Below are 19,906 nucleotides of genomic sequence, written 5' to 3' on the forward strand. Positions count from 1 at the left end.
GACTGAAAATCACAGTACTTGTAGCATTAAGCCTCGTGTCGTCCTGCGGGTCAAATTGACCCGTTTTAAAGTTTGAAAATGTGGTGAAAAAAATATTTTCACAGTGAAACTTCTGTTGTCCACATTTTCAACATTTTTGGGAAATCTTTGAACATTTTTTGGTGGAAAAAAAAAGAAATGTTAAAATTTTTTATTTAGAACATTCAACAAAAAAATCGAAATTCACTGGATTTTGGTTGATTTTTCGGTGAATGTTCTTAAAGAAAATATTAGAAGTTTTACTGATATATATGTAATCACTTTAGATATTTTTCGGATTTTTTTGCAAGATTTTTACTCTTTTTTTTCTTGAAAATATTTACAAGAATTTTCTTGAAACATTTAGTGGATTTTTTAAAATAAAACTTTGAAGGGAAACTTTTAAGGAATTATTGGGATTTTCTTCATGAAGAAAGTTTTGCAAATTTTCAGATATATTTTTTGCTGAATTTTTGGATTTTTTTCATGGAAGGAAACAATATTTTTCAGTGCCTGTAAATGAGGACAACAGGAGGGTTAAAGAGCAAACTATAGCAAAGAGTAGCTGAAAAAATGGCATGTGAAGGACGAACAAGTATTTTATTAATGTCACAAACAGGTACAGATATTAAAACATCATTGCTTTGGTTGCACTTTACTTTGAAACACACAGAATTCATCAGCTTATCTGAATGAAGTAAGGACACCAGGTGTTACTTCTGCAAACCAAACAAAGTTCTTTGGAAATCTGTTATAAATCTTCAACCGCTTCTTTGGCATGCGACGACACATTTCACATTTCATCGGAAAACACAAAGAAGCACACCTTTCATCAAGACTGACCCCCAAAAACAAACAAAACAACCTTCTAACATGTAAACATCAACTGGAAAAAGCATCTTTGTTGCAGGTTTGTGTTGAAGAGCAGGAAGCAGGGCAAAAATTTAGAATGAAAGCTGCACACAGAGCACAAAAACCCAAACTTTTTCTCATTTAAATTCAAAAAGCACATCAGGAAGAGACACTCCTGGTTGTAGAGTTACTGCAGCTATGAAGAAACAAATAAGAACAGTGAGACGGTTTCAGGGATGTCTTTGGGCTCCAGTTCATCCATCTTCTCGGATTTGAAGCCGTTTAAACTCCAGATCAAGCACGCTACAAACACAAAGATGAGAATTTTTTTTTGTGCCCTACTCCCCTCAAACATGCAGTAATAAAAACTGATTTTGCACATCCAGGTTTGTGTTAAATATTCCAAGCGTTGCCCATATTCCAGACGCTGAGTTTGCCAAACTAGCTGCCATGTTGTTTTGCGCTCTACGACTCGGCGGTGGGTCGGATCCAGCTGGCAGGAACCCACTGAGGCTCGTCCTGGGCCTTCCTCACCGCCGTCAGCAGCTGGACGCAGGAATCCTGCAGCTCGTCATTGACGATGACGTAATCGAAGAACTGAGAGTAGTGCAACTCCATCTTCCGGGCCGCTTCCTCCATCTCCTGGAAGTCTTCGTCCTGGTGGAGGAACCAAAGTCGGCTCTGATTACTGAGTCTAAAGTGTCTCAAATGTGGGAAACGTACTAGTTACTGGTAGGTATGCACTGCAAAAACTCAACATTTTACCCAGTCTGTTTGTCTTATTTTTAGTCAAAATGGGAGGAGCATTTTTCCCACTGTGACGTGACTTTGTAATGTAGATATGCAGCTTTAATCTGTTCACAAATCATCCTTTTGAGTTCTTTCAGCTTAGAAAAGTTCCCCTGCTGCCTTAAAAACCTTGAGTTACTTACATTTCAGCTGATTAATTAGCTCAAAGTAAGTTAAAGTGAGTAAAATGAACTAGCCACATAAACAATGTTTACAAACAGATGAGCTTTCCTTTTACATTTTGAGCACCGCTGTGATCGATTAACTCGTTTAAATTCCTCTCTGAATTGCAAAAGTGTAAAATTTTCTGAGTTAAATTAACTAAACATGAGAAACAGGTTTAATAAACTCAAGATAATAAGTTGAGTCCCCTAGTCACATAAAAAAAAGCTACAGACTGATTTTCTTTTTTCTTTACCGTTTTGTGATCAGCTCATTAGTTCAAACTCATCTTTTGAGTTGCAAAATTGTTTCGAGTTAAAATAACTGAATGTGAGAAAACACTTGATAAAATCACGATATTAAGATAGTAACGATACATTAGTAACTTTCCTTTAACATTTTTAAGTTTAAAGAGTTGCTTTAAGGTGCTTTTATCTGTTTCAAACTTTCATAAAATTGCAAAAACACTCATAAATGTAAGTTCTAATGTGGTTTGAAGATAAAAAAAGAATTGATTAGCAAAACCTACATTACATTATATTAAATCAACATGAAGCGATGTGTAGGTTATGTGCTACAGTGCATTTAAAATCTAAAATGAAATTTGTTACATCACTTTGATTTTTTGTTTGGAAATAAAATGAGCCAAGTTTGGGGTAAAAATCGAGCCAGCTCCCAGAAAATTCGAAAACCCTAAGAGTCAAATCATCGAACGATGGATTTAGCAGCAATGATCTTCACACGTATGTTTTGTTCCCCCTCTGAAATCATAAACGATCAAATGTTTGTTTGAACATTCACAACATACTTTCCAGGAAATTTTGTGCACCAAATGTTTGTGGAATTAAATGTGATAAAGACAGGAGAAGCAGGTTCAGATACTTTGAAGGGTCTGTTGACGTAGTAGTTGGTGGTGATGAATGAATCCTGTCGGGTTTCTCGGAGTCTCTCCAGAGGCGGAGGCTTTATGTAGATGACGTAGGCCCTCAGTTCATGGGTCCTCACGGCCTGAATGGCCTGAACACACACACATAAATTCAAATGAAAAAACACGTTCATAGCATTTTAGTGAAGCGATTCTGCTGCTGAAAGCGTCTGGACTCACGTTTGGCTCGATGTCGATGACGCAGATCTTTCCGGAGTCTAAAACGTCCCTCACAGACTCGATGCTGGTGCCGTACAGAGTCCCCTTATACTCGCCGTACTCCACAAACCTGGAGGACATGATGCTTTAATTAACAAAAAAATAATCTGACTAACAAGCTCTTTATGCAAAATGACTGCAGTTTTAGATTTTATAAAAGGAGAAAACTTTTATTCTTGACTTCAGCATCACGTTAACAGCTGCTCTCATCTGAATGAATGTGCAAATACACACAGTTCCATTTCAACAATACACTAACTCTCATTTATATTAAAAAACTGCAATATTTGTGCAGCTGGGGCACCAAAACATTACTCTGAAACAACTACACACTACACTACAATCATGCAGACACATGAGGACAGCTGTTTTTGTGGATTAAAAGATCACTTTTTGGTACAACACCAGCAGTCACTACTTTTAAAATCAGACCACCAATCAGCAGTTTGACGAGGAAAAGGCTTCATAAACAGGTCGCAGTATCCGTAGCTTCACCTGTTGTTGTACACCATGTTGTCAAAGACTTCTCGGCTGGTGAAGAAATACTCTCTGCCGGACTCCTCATATCCTCTGGGTGCTCTGGTGGTGTCTGGTGAAGGAAAACAAACTTTATTACCTGTCTGAGAAAATGATTTCTTCAGATTATCACAGAAACCTGCTTAACAGAATTCAGAATGAAGAAAAACGCTGCATGTGCGAGGGTTTTTGGAAAGTTTCCGTGCGTTGTAAAGTGTACGTACAAGGTATCGCTCCCTGGAAGATGTTCGGGTTCATTTCAACGAGACGCCTGCGAAGTTCATTCACTCCGACACTAGACGGACCTGAGAGGAGGAAGAAAAATCGAATCACATCAATAACAAGAATAGCACTCAGGGAGCACAGTAGTACCCCAAGGCTGCTCAATCGTATCATTTCCGACAGCTGAAATATTGAAAAAAAAATCAGAGGAAGAGAGAATATAGATGTACAGATACCGAATTGTGTGACCAAAATATGTAGCAGGCGGCTGGAATTGATGGGACACCCCCACTATTTAATCATTTGTTCCTTGTATGATTTCCGATGGATAAGTCCTGATAAGTCCGGAGCGGTGGATTTTTAGTAGAATCACAATCATGTGATCGTCAGCAGGCAGCTGACGTAGTGTTCACTTGTTGTCATGGTTACAGTGACACCATGCTGCTGTCTCGCAATGATAAAGAAATCTTTCACAAATCCCTGGATCCAGAGTATAAGAAGTATCACTGCGGAGATCTAATCACTTGGTCCTTGTGTCATTTCTGACCTTCCCTAAAAATTTCATTCAAATCCGTTTGTTCATTTTTGAGTAATGTTACACACAGACAGACAGACATATACCGATCATCACATAACTCGGCCACGTTCCTTGGCGGAGTAAAAAACATTTGGCTTTTAATTTACATATGTAGTTTATATTATCAACCTAGCAGAGCGATGAGGCGGTGTGCGTCCTCTGGGTGGCGCTGGTATCGAACCACCTCCTCGTAGGGGCTGTTGAGGGCGCTGTAGCAGCTGCTGGGACAGCGGGTGTGGCAGGACGGCTGGGTGGTGCTGTGAGAGCGACGCCGGCACAGACGCATGCTGCGCCTGAAACCCACTGAAGGAGGAAATAAAAGAAAGAGACTCATTGTGAATGAATTTAGGGTTTTTATTGACATAAATATGGACATTTCAACCGTAAACTGATGCATAAAGATTCCCCAGAATGCAAGAAATGAAGAGTTTTAACCTGCTCACCCAGATATACTCCTTCAATATTGCTGCTGAAGTCATCCTCCTCTGGTTGGACACAAAGAGAAGCAGAGTGGAACATAATTAAAACAGACAGATCCTCAAAATGCATAAGTTATTTAAAAATGATTCCAAACTACAGCAGAAGAATCTCAAGAAACAGCAGATGACTTAAAAAACATCAGCAAAGAGAAGAAAAATGAAGGAAAAATGCAAAGAATTAGCAATATCCCATTAATTGTGGCTCGTATTTTGACATAAAAGTGGAAAAAAAGGGGAAAAAACTGAAATGATTTGCTACTTGCAGGACGAAACCTTGTTCAGGGAGAAAACAAACATGCTAATCAAATGCTGAAAGAAAAAAATCTTGATTTGGCATTGGAGGTTTTCTTACCGTCTCTGAGCTCCTCTGATATTTCCCCCATTGGATGGCAGGAAAATTTGGAAAAGAAACGACAAACATATTTCCCATGTAGGACGATAAATCACAGCGACGCTCCGAATTCAGAGACAAATTCAGTCAAACCCACAAAGACTTACCTACCAGATTCAAATGTCTCTTCATCTGCGCCAAAGAAAAAACACACAGAGGGAATAAAACACAAAGAAATAAACACGTCTGACCCATAAAGCAGTAAATCACAGCTGAATCTTTACCTGCTTCAACACATTTCTCATCGAGGGCCATCAAGTCTTCCTCTGTGGGTGAAAAATGGAAATAAAAAGTGAAATTTCCCCTAAAACCCAAACTAAATGTGCAGATTTAACTTGGGCTGTGTTCTGGATCTGTCCTTACCTTCTTCTACAGTGCTCACTTCAGTAAACGTGGAGCAAAACACAAAGAGAACTGGTCTGTGAAGCTGCAATGGGACTTTAAAGTTCATATTAACTGAAATAACTGTGATTTTACTCACAGGTCTGTATGCAGACATGTGGCTGGTAAGGCTGAGACCACCAGAACTCCCTCTGCTTCCTGTCAGAATGAAAAGAAACCAGTTAAACCAAAGGAAAAGGTCTTTAAATGTCCCAGAACGCAGAAATATTCACTTTATAACAACAGATACCAGAAGGAAAACAGCAAATTCTCACATTTAGAAAGCTTGAATCAGCCGATTTTTTTCCATTTTGCATTTTAGACACTTAATTGCTTCACAAAATACCGTTGTAATTTTACCTAATTAATAGAAATGTACATATTTTCATTGTTTAAAATTCTTTGCAAATTTGGTTTAAAATGACACAGATACACTTTTAAAGAGCCCATATGATGGGAATAATATTTAGCGTGTTTTGTATGTTTTAATGACCTTCAAGGTGTAAAATAAAAGTTGCATTTGATTGTAAAATTACACACATTTGTTTATTTTTTATGTATTTAAATTAGCAAAATTTACAGATTTTTGAAATCATTCATTGAAATGTATATTAAACTGTGAAAAAAATAAAAGAAAATTAGGGAATTTGTTACAAGATGGTTTGTTAAGGAGAAAATATGTTTTAAATTATAGCTAATAATCTCGTCAAATCACAGAAATGAGTGGTTAAAAATCAACCATTTTCACTGTAATAAAATGAGCAAAAGTACAATTTTGGACATACTTGTTATTATTTTAAAAGAAGTAATTATTTAAAATGTATTAAGTTTATTTAGGATTCAAAAATGGCAATTCATTTTTCAATTGTTCGACAGATTTTTCCCTGTTTTGCAAAATTACAGATATCTAGTGAAATCACAGGGGAAAAAAGTATCAATTTACATTTTGACCTGACTGCAATTTACATTATTTGAAAAAAAAATACAGTTTAAAAAAAAATGTATTTAAATGAACAAAAAACATAAAGTGTCTGACCGTTTGAGCAGGTTGGTGGACGGGATGAGGCCGGCGCAGGCTGTGTTGCTGGGCAGCTTCTTGGCCTGCCACCAGAGGGCGTCGGTCTGGTCCACGATCTCCAGGACGTCGCCTTTTCTGAAGCTCATGCCGGCGTCGGCGCAGGGGATGGTGGGGTCCTGCTGGGGGCTGTAGTCGGCCATGGCTCGGACGTACAGCTGAAACGCAACACGCTAGTTCATTAGTGTGATGTTTACAAGTGGAAAAAGAGGCAGAAGATGAATGCAGATTTACCATCGTCTGGTTGTGGACCGGCCTCTCTGTGATGGGAACCACCTTGAACATGATGGTGCCCTGCGACCGAGCTTGCTGATTGGATGTATGAAAGAAGGAGATAATAGAAGGTCCCAAAAGAATAAAAACAGCCATCAGCATGCACACTTATTGGCTAATGTAGATGGATGGATGTATTATGGATAAGTTCACCTCAATATTCAGATTTAAATTCATTAAACTATCATTCATGTGACACATTTATGTCAGGTTCAAAAAACCCAAACAGGACCTTAAAGACAATAACGTCAAAATAATACAGCCGTCAAAATATTAATATTTTTTTCCACCTTGTCGCTGTTTTTTCTGATGCAAAAAACATAAAACATGATCTATCTCTAAGTGGTACAGGGATGTTTTTGGATGCATTATTATTTTTCATGTAGTGTCCAAATTAAAAAAAAAAAAAAATCACACTCAGGACCTTAAAGACAAAAATGTCAAAAAAATACGGCCGTAAAAATATTATATATTATTTTACACCTTGTCACTGTCGTTTTTGATGCAAAAAAGCACAAAACAGGATATGTTTTCCATATAATAAGTGGTAATTTGATTTCTCTATATTTATAATAACATCGTGAGTTGGTTGCAGCATTATTTTGTATACAATGTCGATTTTTATTGTTAAAAAAATCTTCACACTTAGGATCTTTAAGACAATAAATGCCCATGTCAGAAATCTCCCATCAAATTATTAAATATTATTATTTTTCACTAAAACTGAATTAGTTTTTGAAACCAACATCAATTCTGGTAATAATGATCAAATATTCATTGATTAGCAAAAACACTGATTCTGATGTGTTGTTATTTTTCGTGCAGTGTCAGATTTAAAAAGAAAAAATTCTCAGGACCTTAAAGACAAAAAAAATACTAAAGAGTAAACCCAGCTGATATGCACGTTGATTTATCAAGGATAACAACTGAGAAAAGTTGATCTATGGGATAGTTAATATTTGAAAGTAACATTTCCAGACAAGCACAAAGTTGTACATTTTGATTCTCACTGTTCCTTTTTCAAAGTTCATGTCAAAACATTAAATCCAGTCATCGTTGACCTACCACAACTTGGATCACTTGTTCAGGCTCCATCCCGTCTACAGGAAAACCGTTCACCTCGATGATCCGGTCGCCTGCATGGAGCAAACCTGCCAACGCCCAGCAAAAATCAGGTATTTTATTTCACGCCATCAGTCAAACTCAGTAATTCCACTTGACCAGCATCACAAAAACCAAACTTATCTCACCGCTTCGATCGGCCAGTCCTCCGTGAATCACCCGAGCTATAAAAATCTCCCCTGTGATCTCGTTTCTCTTTATAGTCGCTCCCTGAAACAAAAAAAATATGAAGAATTAACACCTGATATATTCAGACACAAAGATGGATGGAAAATGGGGAAGCAGTCACGGCGAAGGGTAAAATCTGTGGAGTGAAATGGAATTTAGGCTCAGAATGATAGGAAGCTCCAGATGTGAAACAGAGAAGATGGAAGAAGTGGAGTAGAAGTGAAATAAACCTCTGAATTTACATCACGTTTGGTATTTACCTGATTTCATGATTGAAACTGAACTCAATGGCTCTGAAACTGTATTTGATCTTCAGACCTCCATGTCCAGTTTTCAATTTTCTAATTCAGTTTACTGCACTGAAAAGTGAATTGGAAACATATGGAGAGTTTTCAGTGAGGATCAAGTACAATTTCAAAGCAACTGAATTCAATTTCAAGCTAATAATTCAGTTTAAAATTCAATCTTTTTTTTAATGAAATCATTCAAGTTAAACAATGAAAATTCAACGTATGTGATTCAAATTCAGTCATTCAAGCTGAGCAATTCAGATTCAAGGTCAATTCGGAGTGAAAATGGAATTAAGGTTCAGGCAGATGAAATGAAAGTTCTTGGAATGAAGTTCCAGATGTGAAACAAAGACAATGATGGAAGAAGAGCAGTAAAAGTAAAACTACCACGGTGGGTTGGGAGGCGAGCCACTCTGAAAGGACCCAACAAGTCCACTGTTTGGATGATCTTTGGGAATCTCTCATGTCGTCTTCTTCCTCTTCTTCTTCTTCTTCCTCTGTTGGATTGAACCACCTCCTTTGGCCTCCTTGGGTTCGTCCAGCAGCCCGTTGGTGAGCGGATGATCGCCGTGGCTGTACTTCTTCATGAGGGCGTTTTTCACCTTTGGGGTCGTCCGAGGAGATCCCTGGCAGGACACCGAGCGGCATCTGGTGGGCTTGGAGGTGGAGGGAGCTTCCATGTAGCTGCTGAGTGAGCTGGAGGAGGACGAGGAGGACGAGGAGGACGTGAAGGATGGCGGAGAGAGGAGGGAACATCTGGATTGGTGCGTCAAGGATGGACGGTGGCCTCCGGACTTTGGGCTTTTCTTGGATTCGGGCGGTTTTAAGGTGTCGAGCTCCGTTCTGGTGGTGGTTAGCAGCGTCTGCAGTCGATCCACCACCTGTGTGAGGAGCGCCAACGCCTGCGAGTTGTCCTGCACCGTCTCCGACATGCGCTCGGTCGCCGCCGCCATCCTCTCGCCGAGCAGCTTGATGTCCTTGGTGCTGCTCTCCATGGAGCTGGCGGCCAGCTGCACCGTGCTCCTCAGCTCGTCCAGACTCTCCTGCTTGGCCAGCTCCACAGGGGGAACCTCCAGGACTCGGTGGGGGCGCATGGGGCTTGGCGGAGCCGTCCGGATACGAGGGCTTTTGTTTGGAAACCGCCGTGGCAGACCTGGAGGGAGGTAGTCGCTGTAAGGCACCGTGAGGCATGGTGGAGACATGGTCCAACGGCGGCCGGTGGAGATTGGGGATGCACCGCCGGCCATCCGTCCTGATTCATCCTCATCTGCGTTGTTGAGCTCTTCGATGATGTTGTCTCCGAGAAAAAAACAGACATTATTAATCCATGAAAGTAGACGGATGGACGGAAGATAAAGATGACGATGAGTGATGAACAAGGCGCTCCACAAAAACACTCCTTAGGCTGCTTTAAGTCTTCTTTCAGTTTCTTTACTTTTAAACAGACATTATTAATCCATGAAAGTAGATGGATGGACAATGAAGATGAGGAGCACGCAGATGACGAGTCATGAAAACATTTCTGAGGCTGTTTCAAGTGTTCTTTGATTGCCAGATATTCAAATTCAGTTCTTGTCGTTCATATTAACTTTACTCCTTCAAATCTAAATTTTTAACCCTGAATATGAAAGCATGGAGGGATTCCATTTCAAATAACATGATTCAAATCAAATGTTTCTTTACAAATGTTCAAGTAAAACAATACAAACTCAAACTACATGATTTTGAAAATTCAGGTAGTTCCGATTCAAATCAGAATCAATCATTTAATGAATTTTTAATACAATTCTACAAGTGTTTTTGAAGTCAAGCTCTGTCAATGTTGTCTTCGAGGACGAAACAGACATTATTAATCATTTAACGTAGACGAATGGATGATGGATGAAAAAGACCTAAAAAACTGAATGTGGAAGCGTAGAGTTAAATTTTCAGGTCGGATCACTCCAACTGAATTCAGTTTCAAACTAATAACTCACATTCAAATAAAATGGTTCTAATTTATTTTTTATCGCATTTGTTCAAGTCGATCAAAACAGATGAATAGATGATGGATGAAGACGCAACGACAAGTGATGAGGAGGACCTCGTTTCCCAACAGCATCCATGAGGCTGTTTTCAGTGTTTTTTCACTACTCTCACTTTAAAGGTAGTGAAGGTAGAAACAAGGCCCAGATGTTTCCTTACCGATCAGCACGGAGCTGTAAACCGAAGGAGCTGATCGGTTCAAGCTCTGCTCCCACAGCAGGTTGGTGTAACAGACTCTGCAGTGGTTTGTCAGCTGACTCTGAGGCGGTGGAGGGTTCGGCTGATGCCCCGCCGGCCGGCACGGCGGCTCAGTGGGCGGGTAGCTGCCTCTCTGGACACGACACCACAACGACTCCTTCGGGTTCTGGCTCTCGGCGACTCGGTGAAGCCCCTGCATGGTGAAACGCCTCAGCGTGTCCCAGCGACTGCGCCTCCCACCTCTGAGCCTCCGAGCACAGGGAGGGGAGGGAGGGGAGGCAGCAGCAGGCCGGCGGTGGTCGCTCAGCTGTGGGACAACACAGGCTCAACACATTCACACTGAAAAGTCAGGAGGTGGATACAGAACGAGTCACTGAATATCCCCTGGAGTCGAGTTAAAGCCATCATTTAAAGACGCATAAATCTGACCAGAGGTGGCTGTCCTCAAAAACTGAGTGACTGAGAGAGAAAGAGACAAGTGAGGGACTAAGACATGTATGATTCCTCTGAAGGAATTACCAGAAAGTAGCTAGTCAGGGAGGCCACCAAGACATGTATGAGTCCACCTCCGAGTTATCCGAAAAAGACTAGTAAGTGAGGCCACCAAGACACCTATGACGCCTCTGAAAGACATAGCAGAAAGAGACCAATGAAGGAGGCCACCAAGACATATATGATTCCTCTGAAGGAATTACCAAAAAGTAACTAGTCAGGGAGGCCACCAAGACACCATGACTCCTCTCAAGCAGGTTACCAGAAAGAGATTAGTGAGAGAGACCACCAAGAAATTTATGTCTCCTCCCCCGAGTTATCAGAAACAGACTAATAATAGAGGCCACCAAGACACCTATGGCTCCTCTGATGGAGTTACCAGAAAAAGACTTACGAAGGAGGTCAACAAGACATCTATGATTCTCCTGAAGGAGTAAGTAAAAAGTAACGAGTCAGGGAGGCCACCAAGACACTTATGTCTCCTCTGATGGAGTTACAAGAAAGAAACTAGTGAATGCGGCCACTAAGACACCTATGACTCCTCTGGATGAGTTACAAACTTCAGCGGCTGAGTTGAGAACCTCTGTTTCCATGTCGCTAACAGAGAAGCAGCACGCGGATCGTCCTGCAGACGGTAAATTAGCATCAGATGTCTCCCGTTTCTCTTCCAGCGGTTTGAAATTCATCTGCAGCATCGACAGGCAATTACACAAATGAGAGATTATACAAGTCAAACATCTGCTCTCCGTCAGCTGCACAACCCACATATTAAAATATCCATCTGCTAAAACAGCCTTGGAGCTCCTCCACGGTCCAGTTTGTGTCCCGAAATATGCGGACGACATCGGAGGCAGACAAACTGTTAAAATGTGAAGCAGTAATGAGATTAGAGGCAGCTTAAATGGCCACTCCATTCAAATTACAACTATACTCTCCTACCTTCATGCTTAGTTTGTTTTACATGCAGCCTCACAATTACAGTGACGGTAGAAAGGAAGGAACCATTTCCAAATCTGACTGTGTGACCAAAAGCATGTGGACACCTCTGGATTGTATTCAGGTCACGTATAAATGTTTGGGTTTATGATGCAGTGGGACAGAACCATTAAAAAATGAAGCTACTCAAAGACCTTTTAACAATTTTCTTTCAAGGAAATCATCCAAGTATCAACCGCTGGCACCTCAAACCTGCTTTACTGATGTCTTCATAGCACGACTACTTATTAAAAAATAAAATACAGTCTCATTCTCAGGAGGTGGGAGGTAACATATTGTAAAAACAAACAAAAACAGGCAAATTATTGCTAACACGAAAGGTAATACAGAATTGTATATAATAATATTAGGAATAATTTAACAGGATTATTTTGTGTCAAAATCTTTCTGTTTTCCTTTAAAAAAAAGGGTAAATCTATAAAATAATTTAACACTTTCAGTCCTGAATATATGTCAAATGCAAACGTCAAATTAGTGCTATTTTCTTTGATTTACTAAATATTATCTGTAATTTAAATCTGTAAAATATAAATATTTTTGAAAATCATGCACCACTTTCTCAGTCCATAAAATGTTTTAAATAATAGAAATGTTTAAATAAATATAATCTTTGCTCATTTTAATACTGTAAAAATGTTTTTTTTTGATAAAATACAGTAAAAGCAGTCAAGTCAAAATGTGAATTATTGTTTTTTCATGTAATTTTACTCGATACCATCAGTAATGTAACAAAAAGTCGTGTAAAATAACAGTATATCCTCCCACTAGTTACAGTTAAAATGGTTGTTTTTTTTTACCGTGAGCGCTGCAAACCAAACTTTGTTCACATTTTTCCAGAATTTAAATCCCACTGAGGAGGTCTGGACTCACCAGAGGTTGCTTGTTCTTCACCAGACAGACGATCCGAGTCGCCTCCTCGTCGTCCGGCAGGTCGTCCGGCATCGGAGGCAGAACCGGCTCATAGTCCTTCTGGGCCACCGTATCGTGAGCCGACAGGAGAGCCTGGAAACAAAACGGAGGTTTAGGACCGCGACCAGCTGGAGAATGAACAGCACACCGTTAAATATAAAACCTGTCATATTCACTTTAACATAACCAGGTTTTCTACTGGTTTGGAAGTTAATGTCAACATTTTGATACGTTTGTGAATTAATATCCAGATTTCTGACATTTTAGTACAAAATATTCAAAGTTTTGATGCTTTTGCGAACTGGTATTGGATCCACATTAATATCCAGGTTTCTTTCTGTAAGCTGTTCTAACAGCGACGGATGAGTTCAGGTGTTTCGTACCTGCAGGTGAGGCTGCCTCAACAGACGGTAAAGTTCTTTGGCGTCTTCAGAGCAGCCGGATAACGATCGGATGTCTATCAGCAACTACACAAACAAACAAACAGTTCAACAAATGTTTCAACATGACGACTGAGAATTCATCACCAGACACAAACCTGCAGAGAAAGTCCGGAAGCGTAATCCAGAGCCGGAGCAGGAGAATCTCTCAGGTACCTCTGGAGACACTCGTACACCTGGAAACAAGGAACAAACATCCACTCTCACATATTATTACACATATTTACATTACTAGTACTCATTTGCAAGTTTTGGTGTGCCAATATGCATTTTATTTATGCTTTGGTACATTAATATTGAGGGTTTTGACACATTTATGCAATGATTAACATGTTAACATCCAAGTTGTTGATACTTTTCTGCATTTTTATGCAAGTTTTGGATACTTTTCTGTGTTAACATCCAGGTTATTGAGACTTTGGAGCAGTAATATGCAGTTTGTTGACAATTTTGTGTGTTAATATTAAGGTTTTTTTATAACCTTGTATGTTAACAACCAGGTTTGTGTGTTTATATGTTTATTGTATTGTGTGTCTTAATATCCAGTTTATCGGTTTTAATATCCAGATTTTCAAACCCTTGTGCATTAAGATCTATATTTCTGATACTTTTCTGCATTAAAATCCAAGTTTGTGGCACTTTTCAGTAGTAACATCCAGAATATTTCAAATTTCTTCTCATTAATATTGAGGTTTTGATATTTTTGTGAATTAATATCCATATTTTTATGCTTTTCTGTATTAATATCCAGGTTTTTGGAACTGTTCTGCAGTGATATTCAGGTTTTTTATGCTTTTCTGTATTAATATCCAGGTTTTTGGAACTGTTCTGCAGTGATATTCAGGTTTTTTATGCTTTTCTGTATTAATATCCAGGTTTTTGGAACTTTTCTGCAGTGATATTCAGGTTTTTTTTATGCTTTTCTGTATTAATATCCAGGTTTTTGGAACTTTTCTGCAGTAATACTCAGGTTTTTTATGCTTTTCTGTATTAATATCCAGGTTTTTGGAACTTTTCTGCAGTGATATTCAGGTTTTTTTATGCTTTTCTGTATTAATATCCAGGTTTTTGGAACTTTTCTGCAGTAATATTCAGGTTTTTCATGCTTTCTGTATCAATATCCAGGGACTTTTGTGCATCAATATCCACGTTTTTGCAACTGAAATGAAGACCAACAGTAAGCTGTCAGTGTTTCCAGACCTTGAGCAGCGACTGCAGCCAGGGAGCGTTGAGCAGACTGTGGAGAACTTCAGCTCCGTCGATGTCCTGACTGACCGACTGCCTCACCTCCTCGATGACGTCCGTCAGGATCTGACGAAGGCCTGCAGGACGGACGGACAGCGGAGACGTCAACAGGAGGACGAATCAGCGCGTTAACGGGATAAATGTCGGGTACTGACCGTGTTCTCCGAGTTCACAGTGAGGATTCAACACCTGAGCCTCCACCGCCTGCCTCATGCTGGCTGCTGACTGGAACCTGGAGGGACAAAGTCAGAAAATAAAATGAAGAGCAACAAGATTAAAATCTCAACAACCCAAATTTGTAAAATGTCACTCCATTGTTTCATTTCATCACAGTGACGTTCTAATAGTTCTGCAGTTGAAACACTGATCTAAAACTTACTTTTTATGTTCCAGTTTCCATTTTACATGTTTTAAATTGTTGTCATGTGTCACTGTAAAGGTTTTCACTATTAGAGTGAAGTGTTACATCCACAGTTTTATGGAGAACATAATAATAAGTGGATTTCTTTGCATTTTTGGTTTCTACAAAACAAAAAGTGTTATTTTAGGTAAATTTATATCCAGATTTTTGATCTTTTTGTGCACTAATATTAAGATTTTCAGTTTTCGTTGCATAAATATGTAGGTTTTTGACAGTTTTGAGCATTAATATCCACATTTCTGAGACTTTTGGGCATTCATATCCAGGATTTTGCTAATGTTGTGCGATAATATCTAGATTTTTTATGTTTTTGTAAGTCAGCGTGAAGATTTTTGATATTTTTGTGCATCAACAGTGAGATTTTCTATGCTTTTGTGCATTCACATCCATGTTTTTCAGACTTTTTGGGGTATTAATATCGACAATTTTGCTAATGTGCAATCATAACCGTTTTTTTCTATGCTTAGTTGCTTAGTTGTAAAACATTAATATGCAGATTTTTCATACTTTTGTTCATGGATACCTAGATTTTTTGATAAATCTGCACATGAATATCCTGATTTTTGATTTTTTGGTGCATTATTCTCATGGTTTTTGACAGATTTGTGCATCAATATCCAGGTTTTTGATACATTTGTGCATTAACAGCCAGATTTTTGAGAATTTGGGGGGATTAATGTTGAGAATTATGCTAATTTTATGCAATTATGTTCAGATTTTCTATGTATTTCCAAGTTACTATCTAGATATTTAATATTTTTGCGGATCAACATCCAGATATTTAAGACATTTGTGCATGGATATCTAGATTTTTGATAAATCTATGCATGAAAAATGAGATTTTTGAAGCTTTGGTACATTATTTTAATGGTTTTTCACAGACTTGTACATTAATGTCCCGATTTTTTAGACTTTTGAGCATCAATCTTCAGAATCATGATAATTTTGTGCTGTAATATTGAGATTTTCTATGCATTTGTTAGTTAGTATCCAGACTCCAGATATCTTTGTGCGTTAACATCCAGATTTTTCAGGCTGTTCCAAGGTCATATTCAAGGTTTTTACGGTTGTGTGCAAAAACATTCAGCTTTTTGACACTTTTGTCAGTTAATATCCAGGTTTGCGATACTTTTGCTCAGAAATATTCAGGTTTCTGACTCCTTTGTAAGTTAATGTGCAGATTTTTGACATTTTTGTGCAGGATTTTCCAGTTTAACATGACAAACGCTACCTATTATTCCAAAACATCAGTCCTCTTGTTGGCAGCAAACACTTTAAAATGACAAATTATTTCCATCTGCTGGGTTTGCAGAACTTTTAGGAGCTGGAAGATGAATTTAAGGATCTTTTAGGACAATTAAAGGCTTGTTTTCTTCAGGCTCTACGGATGTTTGTTCATTTTTCAAACAGAAATACTCAGAACAGTGCAGCGTTCAGTTGCACTCCAGCATTGCTGCAGGAGAAAACAGGTTTTCTGTCATTTTTAACAATTAACCAAACTAAAAGACCTGAAACGACCTTTCTGCACAGCTCTACAAGACCAAGATTAGCTGAAAATGCAGGATCGGCTTTAGAGGATTTCACAAATTTGCAGTTAATGAAATTTACAGCCGACATGCAGCGATCGTGGATGCTTTGGAGTCAGAATCCGAGCAGAAGCAGGTAGAAAGGAGAAAGGAAAGAAGCCCTGGCTGCACCAGTGTGAACGGGGTCAGGGGTTAATGGTGATGTAAATACAGAGAAGTGCAGATTATAATCTCCTGCTGCACTAGTGACAACTCACAGCAACCAGAACAACTCAGCTGTGGCTGAGTTTCAGCCTTTGTTTGGTTAAAAGTCGTCTCAGAGGTGTGAAGAATAAAGCAGCAGGAGCTCTTCGAGGGCAGATTTCTGTAGATAAAGAGGAGGATGATCCGTGTGGCCATCCTCCAAGCCCCGCTCTCTTCGGAAAATAATCTGCACGCCTCTTACCTGAACACCTGAAGCCTCAGAGGTTCCTCAGGTCTTCACGCAGGTCCGAGCTCCAGGGCAGCTGCAGGAAAGACGGAAATGTGCTGATATCTGCGATGAGTTGGACCCTGGAGACCGGACAGAGCGCTGAGCTTTCATCGAGCTCCGGGGGAACAAGAGAGGAGAGAGAGGGCTGTAATCTCCCCCGATCCCACTTAATCCCAGGCAAGTGAGCCGCCTGCCTCTGGCCACCGGAAGCCGGTTCCTCCCTCACCGGCTGGCTGGCTGCCGCGGAGCTGCCAAATCTTCTTAACTCTTTCAGCGGCACGCAGAAGGCTTGACAGAAAGGGAGGAATGGAGGTGTCACTTCAGGGGATTCAAGACATTCAGCAAGTTCCTCTGCAAAAAGAAGAACAAGAATTAAAGCTCAAGAAACCTCAAATGAATGCTTAAAACATCTGAAGTCAATGGACGCCAGAAAAACTTTTTTGCTTTAATATCCATATTTTTTACACCACCGTGCATTATTGTCCATATTTTTGATAGTTTTCGGCATTATTAACCAAGTTTTTGGCACTTTTGAGTACTAATATCCAGAGTATTCCTACTTTTATATATTAATACCTATGTTTTGACACTTTTCTGCATTAATATCCATATTTTTGATGTTTTCCTGCATTAATATTCAGGTTTTTGGCATGTTTGAGCGCTGTTATCCAGAATATTTCTCCTTCTGTGCATTGATACTCACATTTTTGAGACCTTTGTAAGTTAAAATCTAGATTTTTTTTATCCTTTTTTTGCATTAATAGTGTGATTTCCTATTCTTTTATGCAATTATATCTATGTTTTCGACAATTGTAAAACATTTACATGCAGGTTTGTAATACTTTTGTGCATGGACATTAGGATTTTTGATAAATCTGTGCATGAATATCTAGATTATTGATGCTTCAGTGCATTTTTCTCATGGCTTTTGACAAATTTGAGAATTAAGATCCAGATTTTTGATACATTTTTGCGTTCATATCCAGATTCTTGACAATTCTGGGCATTAATGTTCAGAATCCAGGGAGAAACTGAAGCGAGTTCTTCTGTATAAAGAAGAACGAGAATTCGACGAATGAAGGTGGAAGAAACCTTGAATGAATGCTTAAAACATTTGGAGATCACGAATGAAAGAAAAAATTTTAAAATTCAGGAGAATCTCCAGATTGGTTCCCAGATAACTTGACCAAATGTGCCCGTCCTCCCTCTGCAAACAAACTCCTAAGATGCTTTATTGCACCCAAAACACTGAGATTATCTCCCGGCTCTTGACACGAAAAGGCTTAAAGCTGCCAACACACAGCAGGACGATTCTCCTTCGAAAAGAGCAACAACCTGCTGGATTCACTTCGAATTCCTCTTCATCTGCAAATTTAGAAAATTCACTCAAAAATCCACTTCAAACTCATGCATTCAACACATGTAGTTAAAGTGAAGAAAAGCCCTTTTAAGTTGTATTTAATGATCAGCTAATGTGCTTTAGCTCCGTCAGATTAGCATCCATCTCTCCGAGCTGTGAATTAAAATGCAGCTTTTTGATATACGGACAGACTTTTGAGAGATTTTTTTTTTTTTACAATTTGTGCTTTTTTTGCAGACAGTTTTCAGTGTTAATATCCACATTCTAAAATAGTTTTGTGTTAATATGCAGATTTTGCTACTTTTGAACATCAATATCCAGGTTTTTTTGACGGTCTTGTGCATGAATATCCAGTTAATTGATATTTTAGTAATTTCTGGTGAGATTTTGGATAATTTGGTGCATTAATAACATTTAATATCCGGATTATTTATGCTTTTGTTCAACACTATCCAGGTTTTTTGATATTTTTGTGCATTAATATCCTGGTTTTTGACATTCTGGGCTTTAATATCCCAGCTTTTGATACCGTTTGTCCAAATTTCTGACACATTTGTACATTAATAACCAGGATTTAGATGCCTTTGTAAGCTAATATCTAGGCTGTATATATTTTTGTGCACTGACATATACATTTTTAATATGATAGTGCATAAATGACCATTATTTTTTACACCTTTGTATCAGCCTATGCAGATTTTTGATTCTTTTGTGAAGGTTTTTGATACCGTTTTGCAGGTAATGTCCAATTTTCTGACATTAATATCCATGTTTTGACAGTTCTGACCATCATTATCTACATTATTGACGTTTTCTTAGTTTAAATCTAGATTTTGGATACTTCTCTGAATCAGCACCAAGGTTTTTGTTACTTTCGTGCATTAATATCCATGTTTTTGACAGTTTTGAGCATCATTATACAGGTTATTGATACTTTTGAGCATTAATATTCAGGTTTTTGATGTCTTTGGAAGTTATTATTTGGGTTAGTTGAACACTATCCAGATCATTGACTTTTAAAGATATTTTTTAACAGATTTGTCACTTTTTTCTGATTAATATCGAGGCTCTTGACACTGTTTCCACAAAACATCCAAGTTTTTGACACTCCAGTCATGCATTTAGGTAAAAAAACAATAATTTGACAAGTCTCTTACTGCTTAATACTGCAGCAATTGGAGGGGGGACGTCCCTCAGACAGTTCACGTTGTTGCTGCAGTTAAGCCGGTAAAGGGGCACCATGACAAAGACTTCTGGGTCGCTTAATGACCTCCAACCAGAGCTCGTGTTGAAGATCAATCAGCAAATCTGAAAGTTTCCTAGAGTCCAAGAAAACTCAAGTATTTTCAGTGTACAGTGGCAG

The 19,906-nt window shown here is 38.9% G+C and overlaps 1 protein-coding gene across 1 annotated transcript; it reads right to left on the bottom strand.

The window, feature by feature from the left end:
* Positions 1-599: 599 nt before the first annotated feature.
* On the bottom strand, positions 600-19,905 carry mpp4b (MAGUK p55 scaffold protein 4b). Its single transcript, XM_051941855.1, has 23 exons — positions 19,701-19,905; positions 17,157-17,471; positions 14,920-14,996; positions 14,720-14,841; positions 13,618-13,695; positions 13,463-13,546; positions 13,041-13,172; positions 8,130-8,211; positions 7,945-8,030; positions 6,841-6,915; positions 6,568-6,764; positions 5,632-5,690; positions 5,514-5,531; positions 5,375-5,416; positions 5,262-5,282; positions 5,112-5,126; positions 4,724-4,765; positions 4,410-4,583; positions 3,706-3,786; positions 3,461-3,554; positions 2,927-3,035; positions 2,704-2,838; positions 600-1,527 (listed from the first exon to the last, which is right to left on the bottom strand). The coding sequence occupies exons 3-23, from the start codon at positions 14,975-14,977 to the stop codon at positions 1,336-1,338; spliced, it is 1,896 nt and encodes a 631-aa protein (XP_051797815.1). The 5' UTR covers positions 14,978-14,996; positions 17,157-17,471; positions 19,701-19,905; the 3' UTR covers positions 600-1,335.
* Between the last annotated feature and the right edge of the window lies 1 nt (position 19,906).

Source organism: Acanthochromis polyacanthus, chromosome 22, assembly GCF_021347895.1.
Source record: "Acanthochromis polyacanthus isolate Apoly-LR-REF ecotype Palm Island chromosome 22, KAUST_Apoly_ChrSc, whole genome shotgun sequence".
NCBI lineage: Eukaryota > Metazoa > Chordata > Actinopteri > Pomacentridae > Acanthochromis > Acanthochromis polyacanthus.